This window comes from Moschus berezovskii, chromosome 2 (assembly GCF_049115385.1).
Source record: "Moschus berezovskii isolate FMDL1 chromosome 2, NW_MosBer_1.0, whole genome shotgun sequence".
NCBI classification, from domain to species: Eukaryota; Metazoa; Chordata; class Mammalia; order Artiodactyla; family Moschidae; genus Moschus; species Moschus berezovskii.
The window spans coordinates 113,273,497-113,294,408 of record NC_142461.1 but is presented as its reverse complement, the minus strand read 5'-3'; the positions used below and the strand labels follow the sequence as shown (position 1 = coordinate 113,294,408).

The 20,912-nt window shown below is 43.7% G+C and overlaps 1 protein-coding gene across 1 annotated transcript; it reads right to left on the bottom strand.

Moving 5' to 3' along the window:
* Positions 1–18,413: 18,413 nt before the first annotated feature.
* Positions 18,414–20,602, bottom strand: SP5 (Sp5 transcription factor). Its single transcript, XM_055398395.2, has 2 exons — positions 20,401–20,602; positions 18,414–19,705 (listed from the first exon to the last, which is right to left on the bottom strand). The coding sequence occupies exons 1-2, from the start codon at positions 20,449–20,451 to the stop codon at positions 18,560–18,562; spliced, it is 1,197 nt and encodes a 398-aa protein (XP_055254370.1). The 5' UTR covers positions 20,452–20,602; the 3' UTR covers positions 18,414–18,559.
* Between the last annotated feature and the right edge of the window lie 310 nt (positions 20,603–20,912).

Sequence of the window (20,912 nt, the reverse complement as noted above, 5' to 3'; positions counted from 1 at the left end):
CTGGTCGGAATCTGCCGCCTGGAGAGTGCAGATGTGTCCCATGCATGCAGGCTGTGTCACTGGCCCCTGTAGGAGCCACCGGGGAAGCAGATCTGTGCATGTGGCCTGATGGCCTCCTGGGGTGGAAACAGCTCAGACTCAGTTGGTGACCACTGGGACGGCCTGGGTGGGGTGAGCTGAGAGACTGGGAGGAAGGTAAGACTGGAGAAATCTGAGTAAATCTGATATAACGCCCCAATCTGATAAATCAAGAGACACAGATACAGGCATTTTTTTTGAAGATAAGAAGGAAACTATCAGAAGAATGAAATCAGCAAAGAGTCGAAGTGGTTGCCTCTGGGACAGGGAAGAGGTTGGATAGTAGAATGTTGGTTATTATCATTATTAGCTTTTCTAGACAATTGTTTCATGCCAGAATTACATTGACAAAAATTATTTTTTAAAATCTCACAAACTCGGTTTTATTACTCCCTTTCCCCAAATTCTTCAATGATATTCCATTGCTTTTAGGACAGTTAAACGTGTTGAACAAACTTATTTCCAAAGGAAATATTGGTATTGGTTCTCAGACACTGCAGGTTGCTATCTGTATCATCTAAATGTGTTCTACTATGAATGTGCTATTCAAATGCCAGGATTTTGTACTAATCCTGCCACAGACACAGCATTTAAAGGAAAAAAAGTGCACTGCCCATGTTGAGTTTCAGAGATTTCAGTTCTGAACTAAAGCCCCTGACTCTCAGGGGCCTGCAGGCCTCTCCAGCTCACTGTAAACTATGCTCTCCTGCTTTCCACTTGAGCCATTTGGCTGCCTTTCTGTTTTGCGGACCCCCACCCTTCTTCCTCAGAGCTTTTGCCTCAGAATGCTCCCTCCACTGACCGTGACCCCTCCCCACCCCATCCCTAGACACATCTACGCCAGTCTTTACACTGAGCTTCAGGTATCCACATATCACCTACGTGATATTTGCCTTTTTTAGGTAATGCCAACTGTAGCACGCCAGGTTGCTCCATCCATGGGGTTTCCCAGGCAAGAACACTTGCCTGGAGTGGATTGCCATTTCCTCCTCCATGAGCTCTTCCAGGCCCAGGGATTGAACCCGTGTCTCCTGTGTCTCCTGCATTGCAGGCAGATCTTTTACCACTAGTGCCACCTGGGAAGCTGGCATTTTAATCACCACCTTCCTTTAAACTGATACTTTGTTAAACATAAAGGCATTAATTTTACAAGGAAACTTCATCTGTCAACAAAATGGGAAACCAATATCATCTGTCATAAATTGCAAAACTGTAAAATAAATATATAATGAGGATAATAATAATGTATTTCTCTATCACTAATGGTCCATGTAACATGCTTCGCAACACCCTAGACTAGTTACTTGACTTTTTCTTCCTCATCTTTGAGTTATTAGCTTAAATATTCCTTCCCCCTCCCCAGGGAAATCTCTCTAACAAGCTCCTGTGCTGTGCTTCTCCCAGGCTAATGCTACATAACATTTAAGAGCTTGCAATACCTGTGGTTATCAACCTGTGGGATTATTTTTAAATGGTTGCCTCTCCCACTGGACTTAAGCTTCATGAGAATAAGACAATGTGTGTCAATTTTGCTCACCTCACATCTCCTCCTTATGTCTCCAGTGTGGAACCCATTGTTAATGCTTTAAAAAGATGTATGGGATGCATAAATCAGTACCTGCATGAGATTATCACTTGACATCAACCAACTTCCTGTGTTTTGTTTCCATGCTCGCCAATCCATCTTCTAATTGCGTGTCTCCAAATTCTTTCTGGAAGGAAGAAGAGGGTGGCCTGGGGTGGCAAATCAGAGTTACCAAAAATGCCTACAAAAGCATCTCCTACCCTGTGTGTCCTTGTGCAGAGCGACTTTGTCACCCTCCCATTAAGAGATGAGTTTAATTCCCTCCCCTTGAATCTAGATTAGACTTAGTGACTCACCGGAACCAGCGCATGTGACTTCCAAAGCAGGTCAGAAAAGGCTTGCAGCTTTCACCTCTTTCGGCTTACTCACTGCCTGGCTGCGCCTATCAGGACAAGCCCTCACAGAGCCCAGCCAGTGGTCGTGAAGAGCCCAAGCCAATTGCCTGCCAGCCTCAGCTGAGCCTGATCTTCAAGTACCAGGGCTCGGTTATCAGGACGGCGAGTGAGGGAGCCTCTAGCTGGGTCCCACCCCAAACCATCGAAGTTTCCCAAGTGAGGCCCCAGATGTTGTGGATCAGAGCCAAGCCATCCTTATTTACCCTGTCTGAATTCCTGACCCACTGAATCTGTGAGCATAGTAAGATGACTGTTGTTTTATGCCATTAAGTTTTGGGGTGGTTTTTACACAGCAGTAGATAATGAGAACAGAGTTTGGTATCTGAAAGTGGGATTCTCCCATAACAAACCCCAAAACCACAACCCACTGGCTTTTGACTGGGAAGCTGGAAGAAGCTTGTGGAAACAAAGGAAAACCAATAAAATGAGAACAAGCAAAGGCTACTTATTCAAAACTTGAAGGGAGTCAGCCACCAACATTTGCATTTTGGCAAACAGTCAAAGGCAGGCAGAGGAGTGGGACAGTTTTGTAGTGGACAAAAGGGGAAAACTTTAAATATGCCCTGGTTGGAGGCTGTTGGCATGGAGATACTGTACACAGACTAACTAGAAGTGGGAAATCCTATGTGATTGGTTAGGATGAACATTTGGCTTTTACTGGTTGGTCCTAAATTGGAAGTAGGGATAAAAATTAGGGAAGCTGAAGTTGTTAATCAAGTCCTGGTCATTTTGGGCCAAATGTTGCAAGAGATAGCTATCTACTTTTCTAAAGTCTGTCTTATAGCAGGCTGGATTTCTGGGCTGGTTACTATAGATAACAGGTTAGTTTCCTAGGCTGGCTGCTGCAGATAGTGGGTGAGAATTTTTATGTATTATCTGGCCCTTATCTGTTTGTATATTCAGTCTCTCAAGGTCTTGAGAGGTTTGTTAGTGAAATCTGGATGAACCTTGAGAAGATTGTCAGTGAAAGCTAGAGCGATGAGGACGAAATTGTTATTGGAACGTGGAAAAAAGATGACCCCGCTAAGTTGTAGCAAAAGGTTTAGCAACATCATCACCTGTGATTACCATGAAAAATAGAAGATATAGCAAATGAACTAGTGGATCTGGTTAAGGAGATTTCCTGAAAGAATGCTGAAAGTGTCAACTGGTTTCTTTTACTTACTAATTGACAAAGTATAGCTATGTTTAATTTTGCAGCAACATTTAGAGGAAGTATAAAGAGTTCCAGTCAGTCTTTTGAAGCAGCAAAGCATCCTCAGAGTTAGGAAAGGCCCTCAATGTAAAGGTCAAATCAAGCGTGCAATCAGGAAAACAGTGTCTCAGAGTATAGAGGAAGCCAACAGTGTGACTTTAAATATTTTTTTAAGGCCTCAGGAAGATGTAAGATGGTGCCTCATGGACCATTTCAGACAGATAGCTAATAGGCCTTTAAAGGACCTTAAGACTAGAAGACTCGTCTCTTTGGTCCACAAGTCTTCAGACTGCAAGGAACTGCAGTGATGAGTCTGCCCACAAAAGACACTGGGACACTGAGAAACCGCTGTGTGGGCCTCAGAACTGAAATCCTTGTACACAGAAAAACAGTTGTATTTTCTTCTTAAAGATTGTATCTGAGGCAGTTTAATATTAAAATCATTAGTATTCAAAGGGAACATTTTCAATCACAGATTTCGACTGTATAGAGAGTGGCATTAAATTGTGGGGTTTACTGCAGCACATGTATCTTCTCAGTAGTGGTGCTTTAGATGGATACAAAGTGAGGAAAATATAAACGAGGACACAATTTACAGAGGAAAACAAACAGACCTCATGAATAAACAGTACAGAAACTCCGATTTTTAAACCCTGAGCTGGGAAGGTATCTGGGATTGTTTAAACTCAAGTGTAGAAGTTGGCCATTAGCCCTGCTCCAGTGAGGAGCTGGAAGTAAAATAAAATCATTAAGCTTAAACGTAGTAAAACTGTTAGTTTTCACTCTCTGTGTTTCTGTTTTTGTCTGTTTTCTAGAAAACTTTCCCATTTCTAAGAGAAAGAGGTGGTGATGGTTTAGTCACTAATTTGTGTCTGACTCTTGCCACCCCTTGGACTGTAGCCCACCAGGCTCCTCTGTCCACGGGATTCTCCAGGCAAGAATACTGGGGTGGGTTGCCATTTCCTTCTCCAGGGGAATCTAACCCAGGTCTCCTGCATTACAGGCAAATTCTTTCCCGACTGAACTACGAGAGAAAGAGAGGAGTGATTAAACTTAACCCACAGATAGAAGGATTGGAGCAAAGAGGCGAACTTACAAGACCAAGTCGAGGCCTGGCCTGTTTCAATCACAGTCCTGTTCATGGATTATGAGTCTTCAGAATGCAACTAAGTTCTGTATCCACTGTCCAGGGGAAATAAAGGTACAGAAAGAACTTGGCATACAGTGCCCATTCATGGACCTCCATGTCCGTGAATCTCTCGGCCAAATATATTAGGATAAATACAGACAACAGAACTCCATAAAGCAGTTAATGAACTTCATGTTCTATACTTTGAAATGGAAAAAGAAATATCTAAAGGGTTCAAGAAGTAGACCATAGTTTGCATTTAAGTAATATAATCCTGTTTATAGAAAAGCAAACATTTATATTATATATAAAACAACAGTAACAGATTTTTTATTCTAAGTTATTTGACTTATCAATTTAATCCCCCCTCCTCAACAACCCTATAGAGCTTACCAGGTGGCACTAGTGATAAAGAATCTGCCTGCCAATGCAGGAAACACAGGTTCAATCCCAGGGCTGGTGAGATCCCCTGGAGAAGGAAATGGCAACACACTCCAGTATTCTTGCCTAGAAAATTACAAGGAAAAAGGAGGCTGGTGGGCTACAGCACAGGTGGTTGCAAAGAGTCAGACACGACTGAGCATGTACGCATGCCCAACAACCCTATAAATTAGGTACTATCATTATACATACTTTGCAAATGAGGAAACCAAGTCTTGGGGAATTGAGTGGTTTGCCTGAAATTATATAGCTAGGTGTGGGTACAGGCAGTTTCCAAACCCAGAAGGAGACACCACACACACTCAAGCTGGAAGCCACATGAGATTAGGAAACTCTGGCATATTTAGCATCACGGTCAGGGCCAGGAACAGTGCAGGAGATCAATAAAGAAGTGCTGACTGAATGAAAGAACCAAAATGTTAACAGTGGTTATCTATAAAGGGAAAGGATAAAGTGGCCCTTTTATTTTCTGCTGGTTTTTATTTGGATTTTTATGAGAATGTTGGTGAATCATTGTTCAGTTCAGTTCAGTCGCTCAGTCGTGTCAGACTCTCCGCGACCCCATGAATCACAGCACGCCAGGCCTCCCTGTCCATCACCAACTCCCGGAGTACACTCAAACTCATGTCCACAGAGTCGGTGATGCCATCCAGCCATCTCATTCTCCGTCGTCCCCTTCTCCTCCCGCCCCCAACCTTTCCCAGCATCAGAGTCTTTTCCAGTGAGTCAACTCGTCGCATGAGGTGGCCAAAGTATTGGAGTTTCAGCTTTAGCATCAGTCCCTCCAATGAACATCCAGGATTGATCTCCTTTAGAATGGACTGGTTGGATCTCCTTGCAGTATAAGGGACTCTCAAGAGTCTTCTCCAACACCACAGTTCAAAAGCATCGATTCTTCGGCAATCAGCTTTCTTCACAGTCCAACTCTCACATCCATACATGACCACGGGAAAAACCATTGCCTTGACTAGACGGACCTTGGTTGGCAAAGTAATGTCTCTGCTTTTTAATATACTATCAAGGTTGGTCATAACTTTCCTTCCAAGGAGCAAGTGTCTTTTAATTTCATGGCTGCAATCAGCATCTGCAGTGATTTTGGAGCCCAAAAAAATAAAGTCTGACACTGTTTCCACTGTTTTTCCATCTATTTCCCATGAAGTGATGGGACCAGATGCCATGATCTTTGTTTTCTGAATGTTGAGCTTCAAGCCAACCTTTTCACTCTCCTCTTTCACTTTCATCAAGAGGCTTTTGAGTTCCTCTTCACTTTCTGCCATAAGGGTGGTGTCATCTGCATATCTGAGGTTATTGATATTTCTCCCAGCAATCTTGATTCCAGCTTGTGCTTCTTCCAGCCCAGCGTTCCTCATGATGTACTCTGCATATAAGTTAAATAAGCAAGGTGACAATATACAACCTTGACGTACACCTTTTCCTATTTGGAACCAGTCTGCATTGTTAGTGTTTAATAAATAGCTATGTGCATCTCTATATTTTCCATCCCTCTTGCACACAGGCATGTTCACCAGACTAACTCTCACCAAAGGGAAGCAGGTAGAAATAATGTGTCTCCTTTAGTCTGAGGCAGATATGAGACACGGGTGATTGGGGACCATTCTTCAGGCTGGAGACTATGAGCTATCCAGCACTGAGGCTGCAGCTTTGTCTCCCTGTGTGATCTTGTAGGGTAAATGAAGATGAATTTCAAGTTGTTGTTTATGACTCCCTGAATTATCTTGTTGGTTTATTTGTTTATTGTATCTTTACTGCCCGACTAGAATATCAGTCTCCTAATTGGAGAAGGAAATGGCAACCCACTCCAGTGTTCTTGCCTGGAGAATCCCAGGGACGGGGGAGCCTGGTGGGCTTCCGTCTATGGGGTTGCACAGAGTCGGACACGACTGAAGTGACTTAGCAGCAGCAAGAGGAAAAAGTTTATCTGTCTTGTTCACTGCTCTGTCACTAGGCTCATGTGACTGACACATGAGAAAAGCCCTATAAATAGTGGAATAAATGAATCACTGAATAACTAAAGTCCTCTGGGTACCCAAGCATGGGCAAAGTTGGAAAGCAGTGATGGAGTTTCCCATAGCAACAGGCTAAGAGAATACCCTTTTGGGGGTGAGAACTCATTTTGAGGACTCCAGTAGACATAGGCTAGGAGGAGCTGTTAAGGTGACTCCATGTGACATCTTTTAAAGCGATGTAATTCACAACTGCTGCAGGAAGACTCAGCTGGAGCACTGCTAATGCTTGCCTCTGGAATTACCATGTGACCCGTCAGGATACTGGTTATGGTTTAGTTACTGCAAAAGACAGCAAATAACAATGGTTTAAACAAGATTGTTTATTTCTCTCTTAGAAGTCTAGCAGGTAGGCAGACCAGGAAAGTCAGGCTGCTCTGCTTCAAGTAATGGTCTGGGGACTCCTATTCCTTCTGTTTTTTATTTTTCTAATGTCTTTTAGGATGTTGCCCTTATCTACATGACTGACCTGGAAGCCCACCACCATTATATGCATTCCAGCCTCAGAAAAGGGGTCAAGAGGAAGGGGAGTACACGCAGCTTTCTTTTGAGGATGTTACTGAGGGTGGCATGTATCACTCAGGCTCACATTCCATTGGTGGGAACTCAGTCATGTGGCTACACCTGACTACAAAGGAGGCTGTGATATGTCATCTCTAGAGAGTCATATGCCTCCCTAAAACCTAGGCGTTACTACTGCTATAAGGGAGAAAGGAACAATGCATGCTGGGGGATAATTAGCAATCTCTCACCAGTGAGGAGGCATCACAGCTGTTGCTGAGAAACTCTTTGTCCAAACATTAATGGTCTATATATGGGACTCCATTATTTTATCATTTTTGACAAGCTGTGTCACAAGATATGATAGTCATCCTCTAAAATGGCCTCCAGTGATTCCCACCTCCTGGTATTCAAATCCTTATATAACCCCTTTCTCTTGAGTAGCCTTCTTCAAGTGAATAGAATGTTGATAGGCTGTACTTCTATGAGGAGATTACAAAAGATGTACTTCAATCTTCCTAGCATACTTTTTTTAAATTGCCTTCCCAGCTTGCATGTTTTGATGAAGGAAGTGGCCATGTTGGAGGGACTCATGTATCAAGAAATCGTGGGTCGTCTCCAGAATATAGCCAACAAAGAACCGAGGCCCTCAGTCCAACACCCCACAGAGAACTGAGTCCTACCAATAGTCACTTAAGTCTGGCAGTGTATCATTCACTGGTCCAGCCTTCAGATGAGGCTCTGGTCCTGGCCAACACCTTGATTGCAGTCTTATGAGAGACCCTAAGCAGAGGCTGCAACTAAGCTCTGCCTAGACTCCTGGTGCTCAGAATCTGTGAGATAATGTGTGTTATTTCAAGCCTTTCAGACTGTGGTATTTGTTATGCAACAAAAGTTAACGAATACAGAGGAATCTTTGCCAAGACTATTGCCAAATGCTCCGATCTAGCCTCTTAGGACTGCCATGCCTGTTTCTTCTGAGGTATGGTCCGTCCGTATTCTGGTGGTACTGGAGAAGATTCTTGAGAGTCCCTTGGACAGTAAGGAGATCAAACCAGTCTATCCTAAAGGAAATCAACCCTGAATATTCATTGGAAGGACTTATGCTGAAGCTGAAGCTCCAGTACTTTGGCTGCCTGATGTGAAGACATGACTCATTGGAAAAGACCCTGATGCTGAGAAAGATTGAAGGCAGGAGGAGAAAGGGACGACAGGGGATGAGATGGTTGGATGGCATCACCGACTCAATGGACATGAGTTTGCACAAACTCTGGGAGATGGTGAAGGACAGGGAATCCTGGCGTGCTGCAGTCCACGGGGTCACAGAGTCGGACATGATGGAGTGACTGAACAAGACAAGATACCTGTTCCTTCTGAGGTATGGTCTTTCCGTGTCACCAGCTCCTCAGTCCCCCACATGACACACATCACTATCAGCTCTTTTCCATCAGGGAGGCTCTCCTTTTCTCCTCAGCTCTGGCTCCTTCTACTCCCCACCCTTCTAGTTTTTGCTTTTGTTTCCTTTGAATAGTCACTTAGCACAACCTTCTACATGGGCTTAGATTTTGATAACAATAGTCAGAAAGATGCAAGGGGATGACTGCCAAGGCACTGGGAAGTTGATTGTCTCAGAGAAGGCAGGAGACTCAGGATACTGGGAAGGGCAGAGGGAGCCAGTTAGTAGCCTCCAACAACTACCACCCTACCTCTGCCCAAACAGCTCAGGGTAGAAAGAGATCCTGGTGTCGTCCCTGAGTCTTCTCCCACTCTTCATGATCCTTAATTCTGTCCTCCTTTTCTAGGCTGCTGGGTTTCCAGGAGAGTTCAGTCGCTCAGTCGTGTTTGTACTTACTCTTTAATGTATCATAGATAACCGTTGCTCCATTTGATCAGACATGCCCTCAGCTGTCTCCTCTGATAAATGAGAAGGTCAAACTGGATGATTTAAAAATTCTCCTCCAACTCCAACGTGTTAAATTCTATCTCTCTAAGTACCAGTTGGGGGGATTTATCTGGTCACAGAGTGCACCCTTGATCTTTCAAGGTTCTGGGGAACTCCTTGGGAACACGCCATAGTCAGCATCAACCTAGCTTTTTGTTGTCATTCCCTAAGTGTTCTTCTAAAGTACCCAAAATCAATGATGGACAGTTCAGGTTTGGAGGCAGAGAAAGAGGCTCATTCACTGGAAAAAAACTTTGAGGCTATTCTCATTTATGTTACAAGCGTCCCTGGAACTTATAATTCATAACATCTTTCTATAATTCCAAAGGTCAGAAATAAAATGTTTTTCAAAGAAATGTTACAAAATCATCCTTTGGTTTGAGAAACAGACCTGAGATGAGCCAAGAAAGATTTGGGGGAGACGGAGTAGATGGCTGAGGATAGCAGAGAAGCCAGAGGAACTGAAGGCTCCAAGTTTAGATAAATATCTACAACTTCCTAAATTTTGGCCTCCACTGAGAAGCCTGAGGGCTCTGCAGTTGTTTTATAAGAAGGCTTTTTTATTTTTAAGCAAAACAAAGACTTGAAGCAACTGTGCTTGTGTTTTAGAAATGCCATTTTTGCATTTCTGCAGCATGGAGTGTGCCTGTATTTTCCACTCATAGTGGTATAGTTTATACATGCCCTATGATAATTAGTTATTAATCATCCAATGACACTAGAAAACCAAACTGCTTATTTAGCTGAGTATTCCTTTGAAGGAAACAGATGTTGTTAAAAGTCATTGTCCCACGTGTGGGGGAAAATTCCACTAACATATGAAATATGATTGGTGATTCAAAAACATAAATCTTCCGTGTGTATTCAAATACTATGATAAAAGGACAATTGTCTACATAATTGTAGACCATGCACAGAAGAATCACTCTATAATTAAGACTGTTGCTGTATTTTCATCAGGAGTTAGAAGATTGTCAGTTGAGTCTCTCCATTGGGTGAGGGATTTCAGCCAACTGGCCTGTCCATTGTCTATTTCCCCAGAAGAGCTTGTGAGTGGTAGGCGTGAATTTGCTTATTTCCATAGATTAATCTTATGCATGATTAAAGGTACAATCTTCTAAACTAGTGGTTCTCAAAGTTTAGCATGCACTGGAATCACCTGCAGGACTTACTAAAACACATTTTTCTGGGTCCTTTCCCCAGAGTTTCTGATTTAGTTAACTTGGAACTGGACCCAAGAATCTGCATTTCTAACAAGTTCCCAAGTGATGCTAATGCTGCTGGTGTGGGGACCACACTGTCTTGAACTCTCAGCTGTATGTAAAAACCAAAATGATTTCCAAATGCTGCAGGTGGAGTTTGTGGACTGTTTGTGGAAGCAGAAATATTTAAGGCATAAAATAATTTAATATCGTTTTACCTGCAGTAATTTAATTTCTCTTTCCTTTGTGTTGTTATAGAAGGTTCATTAGTTGCTTTTTACTTAGGCCTTGTATTAAATTCATTTGTGGACATGTCTTTATGATTGTGAGTTCTTTGAAGGATTGTGTTCATCTTTGAATCCTCAATGAACCTTAGTCATCAAATAAAAGGTGAATTGAATTTAGTTATGTATACATGTTTTGAATTTGTTTTGCCTGAGTTTTCTGCATCTAGTATTATAAATAACAAATAATTAATTATGCAGCTCATATTCTTAATTATATATATCAAACATAACTGACTTCAAGGGTATGATGTCTTTAAATTTAGTTAGGTCAAAGCTTATAAATCTAAATAGTTATATTAACATAATTATTGAAAAGTTGCTTTTACTTTTCAGTTCTGTCACTGTGCTATGAAACTTCCATACATACAGACAGGACTTGGTGATGTGCATCATGGTACAGCATTTATGAAGACTGACACCCCCAGAAATGTTATCTTCAAAAACCAGCATTAAGAGCATGTGAATACATTCTGATAATACTCTGCAGATTTACCTCAAATTACTTTGCTCCTCTTCAATGCCTTTAACTATATATTTTCAAAACCTGGATTTCTGAAAGCAGTTGCCAGAATGCGAGGAATACCCATACTACTGTTGTATTTTTAGTAGGCTTAATAAAATGTATTTGGATTTTTTGGTTCACAGATTTTAGATTTGAAGCATTTCAGCTTGAGAAGAGCCTGTATAGATCCTCCAAGTTCAACTTGTTGAGGTCCACATCTCCCTGACTGCCTACTCACACTCAGCTTAGGTTTAAAAAGAAGAAACCATTAAAGAGAAGAACCAACCTGGGGTGAGGAGGGCCCTTTCCAGGGGCCCATTCTAACTTTGAGAAAGTGATCAAGCCTTTCCCTTCAGCTTCTACACAATGACCCTATTTCCACCCCTTTAGGAACGTCCTATCTAAACAGGATCTTCCAAGTGTCTGTTATACCCCGTGGTCCTGTTACTCTCTCTGATCTGCTTCCCTTCCCCCACTTCGAGATCTCCATGTTGCAGAAGCAGGGGACAGCTGCAGCCCCACACCCAGCTTCCAGCTCCGAGCTGCTCAGGACGGGCAGGCCCGCTATTCACAAGCCTGAATCACGACTCATGAAAGGAGTACTTTCTCCCTAGAAAACTCAGCAACCTTCTACTCCAAACCCAAACTCAGTATAAAATCTGTCACCGCAATGACTTTTCTTGGCAGTTGTCTGTGGTACTATGGAAAGATGACATGAACTTCATCAAGGATCAAACAGAGGAGAATAAAGACTTTGAGAGAAAATGAAGTCTCCATCAAATATAACAACATTAACAAGGAATAAAAACAGCTAAATGCTTATAGGTCCTTAGCTCAATAAGAGCTGTGTTTATAAATTTAGGTAATCATCTTTTTAATGCTTTTTACTAATTAAAATTTATCCAACTGGGTATTAACTCAAACCATAATCCTCCACCATATTTGACAATTGTAAAATGATGTTCACAAATTCACAGTAAACAGCAGTCATATACTGCAAAAATAAAACATTATTTGAATCTATAAATAGAACTCTAAATTCACTCACTCACATGTAAAATTTAGATCAAGGAATATAAATGTCTATTAAAAGGACAATAGGTTTTAAATAACTAGAGTTTAGAATCCTTCAAGTCCTGCATAATAGAGAACAAAATAAAATAATAGGCATAAATATACCAAGAAAAGGAAGAAAGACACATGACACAAAATATAGAGATGGACACAGATATATCAAAGACATGTGGCAACCACAAGCAAAGGGACATACAGAGTATAAGAATAAAACTTGCAAAGGCAGAAATAAGAGAAATAAGCTTTCATGGTACCTTACATAGAGTTTTAGGAAACTGCTACTGAACGCTTTTCAAATTAAGACACGTTTTCCCAACTGTAAGCATAAATAAGGATTTACCTTTGATATTTGCCTTGTGAATTGGCTGAAATTAAGCTGAGGGCTAGATGTTTTTCACCCATGTTTCAGATTATGCTAAACACAAAATCATTAGAAAGCAACCATGCAACCGAATGGTTTAACCTTTTTTTAACCTTGGAGAATCCCAGGGAAGGGGGAGCCTGGTGGGCTTCCGTCTATGGGGTCACACAGAGTCGGACACGACTGAAGTGACTTAGCAGCAGCAGCAACCTTGTATTAAGAAATCAGGTGACATCGAGATATAGCCTTAGACCTCAGAAAATTTTAGTATATTTTTGATGTTATGGTTTTGGTAAATAATGAAAAAAATAGTTTTGCTATAAAACAAACTTTCATGTTACAGTGGGCAGACCAAATATTCATCATGCTGAAACAACTTTTTGAGAACTGAAACCCTGCAGATTTTTCATATATAGACATTCCCAACTTATGATAGCTTGACACACAATATTTTGATTTTCTGATGGTGTGAAAGTGATACACATTCAGCAGATACCAAACTTCAGATTTTGATCTTTTCCTGGACTAGCAATAAGCTGTAGGATATTCCTGTGATGCTGGGCCGGGCAGTGAACCACAGTTACCAGAGAGCCACACAATCGCCAGAGTAAACAAACAAAACGCAATCATCCTGTACCTATACAACCATTCTGCTGTTCACTTCAGTACAGGATTGAATAAACTGCATGAGACAATCAACACCTTATTATAAAACAGCCTTTGTGCTAGACGATTTTGCCCAGTTGTAAGTACTGTGAGCATGTTTAAGATAGGCTAAGCTAAGCTAGGTTCAGTTCAGTTCAGTTCAGTTGCTCAGTCGTATCCGACTCTTTGTGACCCCATGAATCACAGCATGCCAGGCCTCCCTGTCCATCACCAACTCCCGGAGTTCACTCAAACTCATGTCCATCGAGTCGGTGATGCCATCCAGCCATCTCATTCTCTGTCGTCCCCTTCTCCTCCCGCCCCCAATCCTTCCCAGCATCAGAGTCTTTTCCAGTGAAGCAACTCATTGCATGAGGTGGTCAAAGTTAGGTGTATTAAAAGCAATTTCAATTTATGATATTTTCAACTCATGATGAGTTTATAGGGAGGTAACCACCTCATTTTGAGTCAAAGAATTTCTGTATCCAACTAGGAACTTGATTTATTTCCCTGAATTGAATTTTGGTATTAAGTAGACAATCAAAATATATTAGTTAATATAGTTTATTATGTGTTGTGCAGAAACTACTGCAGTTCACATGCATGGGTTGAATTATGAATTAAGTGTCAAATACCCTGCTGGGGATTATGCTTCAGTATAATTACTAAAGACATGGAAGGAGAAGTATATAAAGTCTAGAAAGGGAAGTCATCAAAATGTCAGCATAAAAATGAATACGATATCAATCATCACGTGCAAATCTTCAACTGATAAAAAATTGTTAACAGTGAAACTGTTTTCAAAAAGTTTAAGATTGTCCATAACTGTTTGATTACCTCTTTGCGGAACAATATCACTTATTCATTATAGAAAGGACCATTATATAAGTTATTTTACAGTGTCCATAAATTAATTTGAACACCGCAGACTCTTTAAAAACAATCAAGGAGCAATTAACACAAGGATCTTTATGCAAAAATGTGCTGAGTCTGAACACCAGAGAAAAATTTACTGTTTACACATATATTGACTGCTACATGAATCAGGTTACCATTATAGTGGCCCAATAATGAAACCTGTCATTTTGGTGTATTAATCTAAATCTATATCTCGTTACCAACATTCACCTTTCTATCTAGCTGTTTTCCTTATCCGTTCCTAGTTTATTAAACTATTTTGGCACATGTTTTCATTTCAAAGCTGCCCTTGGTCTCATACTCTTTTAAGTTCCCCATTACACATTAGTATGACTTGCTTTGAGTGGCCCTCAATTTGGTACTTTAGCAAAGCATAATTACATTTACCATAAGAGAAAGCTTAAGGTTTGAATCTGATTCCCCAGTCGACGATTTTCTAGTGAGATAGTGTTAGTTTATACAACTAGTCATTATTTAACGTGGTGAGCTAACACAAATAAAAGTAGTTTGCAATTTTTGAGCTCTGAACAACTTAGTAGGTGTTAATGTAGGCATAGCGACCACTTTAGTGACATTCTGTGAAATTCTCACAGTAGACCCAAAACAAACAGGAAAGATGCTGCTTTAAACCGAATACCTACAGTCTAGAAGTATTAGAACAGAAATAGAGTGCAAACTGCGGTGGAAAACTGCCTTTGCTACAAATACTGTTTGACAGAGGTTTCTGCCAGAAGCAATCTTATCAACATTAATTTTTCAAATAGGTATGTGTTATTAGGTTGACTTAAAGGAAAATAAAGCAACATATACAACACAGTGAAAAGACTAATACAGTGGTGAACAATGCAGTTGTATTTTCTTTAACATAATTTACTTTCATTACCAAAACTATTCCAAGTTAGTGGTCAGCTAAAGGTAAATTTGCACAATTATCCCTCGAGAAAAGCAGAAAACTATAGAGTTGTTAACAAGTTCAGAAACATGTAACTCCAAATTACCTAAATTAGTGATAACTCAGTTTCTCCATGTTCTCACGTTTTGAAATGGTTCATTTATCAACTGTGTTAAACTTAATCATCTCACACTTATTTTAGAATTTTCTGAAATATCTTTATATCATATATATAATAGAAATGTCTTTATATTTGCCTGCTACTAAACAGTTGCTTAAAAAATGTCTATTGACACTTGAAGCCATCATTAACATAGCTTCTTCAATTGGTTTTTAAAACTCTGTTGAATTGGGTTCTGGGGTCTTTAAGTAAAGCCTTGAATCCAGTTGGTGGATTCAACTGGATTCAAACTTTCTTTTTGGATGATGGCTAAATTCCACATAAAAAATAAATTTTAGTTTACGTTAACAGTAATTTGCTTCTGAACTTTTAAATTTGAATTTCATTAAAATTTCTGCTAAGTGTGCTTAATTTACATAATTTACACGAATATTTCTTGCATCCTAACGTATTTTAAAATAATTTTTGGAAGTCCTAAGTGGTTAATACCATAGTAGGTTGCAGTTCAATGAAACAAATAAAGCATGCAGCAGCAGTTCACATTTTAACAGCTTACATAATCTAATACATTTCTTCACTGTCCAATTTGTATTTCTGAGCATTTATTAGCTTATTTTTCAGTATAAACATGAAATGCTTTCCTCCACTTGGATAATAATATCACATTATTGTGATTTCCTGGCTTCTACTTGAATAATGGCATAGAACTTTTTTCTAAAGTAATTGAAACAGATTTGCACTGACAGGAAGGAACAGTCTTTCAGCTGTACCAAGTTAGTCTAGAGCCTGTACTTTCACCAAGCTTTTAAAATTTGCAGGTTCCATTAAGTAAAAACATAAGAAAGTGATCTGTCATCAGATTTCATTCTACTTTTAAAAATTATAAATATTGTATTTTTATATAAATTCCATATATTTTACCTTTCTCTTCACCATCACAAAGTTATAAGAAAACTGTCTTCAATACCCTATCTGTTTAGATACTAAATTTCATACATTTTACCTTTTTTTTCCTTAAAGACAAAGTTAAAATTACAAGGAAACTTTACTTTCAACACGTCATCTGTTTGAATGCTAAACAATCATAGCTGTCAATAAGCTGGCAGATTCACTACAGTATTGCCAGCTGTATTTCTCTACCAAGGGCATTCTCTTTCATGTAAGAGAACCATTTCAAGCCCAAAGGAAGCCCTTGGTGTTTTCACTCTCTAACAAGGATTCCTGTTTCCCTGCCATCTGCCAAAAAACCTTTTTGGCTCTGAAGTCAATCCCAGGGCATGGTTCAGGTGTGAGAGTTTCTGTAATCTTCCTAGAAATGATTCTCAAGAATCTTGATGTGGATTAAGATCACAGTTAGATGTATATTAGTGTTACTGTGCAGCAACTTTATTACTATCACTTGCAAACTGTCATAGCCTTGAGAATTTAGGCAGCTCAAACTGCCCTTCCCAGGTAAAGAATTCCAATCTGTCATTAAATAATCCCCAAATCTCTAATGAGAGTAACTGGTTCTAAGACCTATTCCCATAATGATTTTAGTAGTTATTACCTTGTCCCAAATTACAAAGTAAAAATGCTATTTCTTAGGAGTGTAAAAGTAATTTTCATCTCAGTTATGTTGCTGGTTGAGTTTTACTTAATACATTAGGTCTTGGAGCACAACCCTCCTGCTTTTTAAGAACTTACCCTAAGTTTGACTTCAAACAAAAGGCAAGGTAACACAGTGTGTTACCTGTGAAATCCTATCAATTTATATACACCTCTACTACCATGAAAAAAACTATTTAGTTCCATGGAAATTTGGCATTAATGATGCCAGTCAATTTAACACTGACAAAATTGAGAACGATTTCTGTTCTTTGCTAGTTCTAAGTCAGAAGATTGAGGTTTCAGCTTCAGGTTAAAAACTCAAACAGTTGTAAACTTCACATTTAAGATTTCACATTTTAGAGACAGGTGAAAAACCTAGAGATGAGTATTCCTGGCTCCTCCCTGAGAAAAAATCTTAGTCTACTGCAGTGATGGAAAAAATAAAGTCCCAAGATACAAAAGGGAGCTAAACTTCCAGGCCTAGGGAGAAATCCCAAAGTGGCTATTGTGAAACAATACTGGTACGATTTCCACAGCCAAAGAATTAAGAAGAGAACAAGCAAGACAAGGTTGTGTATCATGACCGGGCTGAAATACAGGAGAGGCGGTTCTTTCCGGAGCAAAGACCCACCTGAAAAAGTGCCCCCAGTTACTCTGTAACTGTCCAGAATCTCATCTCGAACAGATCCTTGAGTTACTAGCACCTCTGCAGACCGCAGCATGGCCGGCTGCCAGGAAGAAGCCCAGTTTACCTGTGAACTCAGAGTACCAACAACCGGAAAGACACAGGCAATCCACCAGATGAAAAGATCGCGTACTATATGTACAGCAGGTATCAACTTTTAAAAGAAGCCCGACAGTCTCCGGTCAAGTCCTAAGGCCGCGCAAGAAACTCAAGGTGTGATGGGAAAATCTTACCCTAACGTCTTAACCACAAAACTGACCCTGCCCTCCTACTTTCCGCATCTTTGCGCCCAACTTAACGTGCCCAGAACCTTTCAAACCAAAGAAGCCTCGGACATAGGCAGCCCACAGGAGCCTTCAAATTCCTGGCGAAACCTGACCGCTTTGTAAAGCCTCCCGGAAGAAGAAAAGATCAAGTGAGACCGGCTCAGCGGGGTCTTGCCGAGGTGACCCCGGAGTTAACGTATTTATTTTCACGCTGCAACTGCTGATTGCTTTACAGAGACAATTCATGCTGTAGCTCTGCATCGAGCTGAGGACAAAAGTAACATTTTAATTAATGTTATTATAATTATTAAGAAAGCTATTAAATAACCTGTACAGAGCCCGGCCCAGTCCTAGCAAAAAACTCGAGCACTATTTCAAATCTCTCAAGGTCCTTCTGTTTTGATTTCAGTAGCGTCTGCTATACACAAAGGTCAGCCCAGGGCAGGTCTCCCAGACTGGGGGGAAATGGTTCAGAGCCTCTTTTTCCTGGCGCCGAGCTCTCAACTCTACCACCCCTGCTCCTCCCGGATACAGGGTCCCGTCCACAGGCAGGCCAGGGAGCTGGAGGCCTGGCGTCGCTCTGGGAAGCGGGCAAGCAGGAAGAGGCAAGTGCCTCTGGTGGGTCTCCCCTTGGCCGGCGGCCCACAGGCGCCCCCGAACCTCCCCGAAGAGGTGCTGGGTAGGGAGCCCGAGGCGGGAGAGGTCTCGAGTAGCCCCCGGGTGGGCTTACAGGTCCCGCGGGTCCTCCCGCTTTACTCCCGCCTCAGCAACTTTGAGCTTCTTATTCTGGTGCGTCTTGACGTGCTTGGCGAGGTGGTCGCTGCGCATGAAGCGCTTGCCGCACTCGGGGCAGGCGAAGCGCTTCTCGCCCGTGTGAGTCCGCAGGTGCCGCTGCAGCTCGTCCGAGCGCGTGAAGCTCTTGCCGCAGAAGAGCCAGTTGCACACGAAGGGCCGCTCGCCCGTGTGCCAGCGCAGGTGCGCCTTCAGGTGCGACGTCTTGCCGTACACCTTGCCGCAGCCCGGCACGTGGCACACGTGCTGCTTCTTTTTGCCCGGCTCTGCCTCCGGGGCGCCGCCCGCCGCCTGGCAGTTGGGGCAGCGGCAGCGGCGGCACCTCCTGGCCGTGGCCGCCAGGGGGGCCTTGGTTTGCAGCAGCGCAGCGATTTGGCTCTGGTACTGCGCGAAGTCCGACGGGCCCAACACCAGGCCCCGCTGCAGCGCGGCGGCGGCGGCTGCGGCGGCGGCCGCCGAAGCGGGGAAACGCGGCGCGTGGGGGCCCCCGGCGCAGGGGCCAGAGAGGCTGCCCCCTGGAACCCCCGAGGTTCCCGGACCGCTGCCGGCCTGTGGGATACTCCACCACGGGAGGTCGTCGGGGGCCGAGTTGGGGGACAGCTGGCGGCACGTGGGCGGCGGCGGCGGCGGCGGCGGCGGGGGCAGCAAGTTGGAGTAGCCGGGGGGCAGCGCGGCTTGAGCCGCGTAGGGCACGTAGGCGGGCGCGCAGCTGGCGGGCAGCGCCGCCATGCTCGAGGGCAGCATCTTGACCGGCGAGAACTCGTAGGGGTACGAGGGGTCGGCAGGGGGTGTAAGCGGCAGCTCGTGCGCCGCCCCGAAGGACGGCTGCAGGTGCGTTTTCTGTGGAGTCAGCCCCAGGCTGGGGTGCGGGGGCGGCAGCGCGCCGGGCGAGTGCGCCGGCATGTCAGTGGTCCACGGGTGAAAGAGCCTGGAGGGCGAGCCCAGCGCGGGGTCGTAGGACACCTGCAGGAAATCCGGGGGCGCCGTGGCGCCCGGCTGGCCGATACGGCTACAGGTGGCGGCTAGCAGCGCCAGGGGCGAATGCTTGCCCAGGTCCGGGGAGGCGCTGGGGGTGCGGTCCTGCATAGGCGGCGGCAGGGGAGGGCGGAGAAGAGACAAAAGGTTAAGCGCTCCAAGCGCGGTCTCCGAGTCGGCCCGCCTCCCGCACGCCGGCTGTAATACCGCCGCCCCTCCCCTGTCCCGGCTGTCCCTCCCCTGGCCGCCGCACCCTGCGCACGCACCCACCAGTTAGGGGAAACTTTTGGTGCCCTCGCTACCTGGACGCAGAAAGCGCGAGCGCTTCCTGTTAAACTACTTGGTGCAGAGAGTCGCTATCCAGTCTCAGAGGAAGCAGGCACAAAGTAGGAGGGGAGAGAGATCCGACGGGCCACTCCCGACTCCTCGGTCAGAAAGGGTCTGGAAACACCCACAGCCCGGCTGCTCATCTGCCTTCCCTCCCATCTTTTAAGCTCTCATTTCCACTCTACTGTCGCGCTCCTCCTCCGCCCGCCCCAGGAGGGCCCAGCGCGCTGAGCTGGGGCCGGTTCTCAGCGAGAAGCGCACCTCCGAACAACCCCAGCATACGCGCGTCCCTCCCCCCAGAGGCCACACTCTTGATACCAAGGTTGGGTGTGAAGTTGGTACGGGCACCTTTAGGTCTCACTTCATTGGCACCCACCTAGCGGGATTCTCTTTGAAATTCAGGAGGCACAGAGTACCAGAAAAGATCCAGACACGACCCTTCCCACCTTTCCCTCGCCAAGCCCAGCCCTGACCTGGAGGAAGGCCTGCAGCGAGTCGTTCCGGAGGACGGCCACGGCGGCCATGGCTACGGCTTGCGGGCCGCTGGCTGCGGAGCAGGGCGCTGCTGAGGCATGGAGACCCGAGGGCGAGGACGAAGGGCCGCCTCGCGTCCCTTCCCGGCGCCCGCCCTGCGCGCTGGGGCCCTCCCTGCCCGCGCCCCTCGCCGCACCCCGCTCGCTCGCCCCGCGCGCGGTCTGAGCGCTTCAGGATCACCTCCAAGAATTTGATAAGGACTTTGCTGGGCCGCCAGCCAGTCAGAGGGAAGATTTATGGCTTTGAAGTTTGCCGCTACCCAATCATCAAAGAATAGCGGCTCTTTCAGAAGCGAAAGCAAATCCTTTGAATCCACAAAGCTCCTATGGTGTGTTTGTTGGTCTGGATAAAAGAACTGATTATTAGGGGGGATGGGAAGGGAGGAGATAAAGGCGGGACAATTAATGAAGTAATCACTATGTGGGAAATGTATATACACAAATAATTGGAT

Excerpts from the sequence above, each read along its gene's own strand:
- SP5 (XM_055398395.2), bottom strand. The coding sequence starts at position 20,451 with ATGGCCGCCGTGGCCGTCCTCCGGAACGACTCGCTGCAGGCCTTCCTC. Across the intron at positions 19,706-20,400 it reads CGCTGCAGGCCTTCCTCCAG|GACCGCACCCCCAGCGCCTC; the intron begins GTCAGGGCTGGG and ends CCGCCTATGCAG.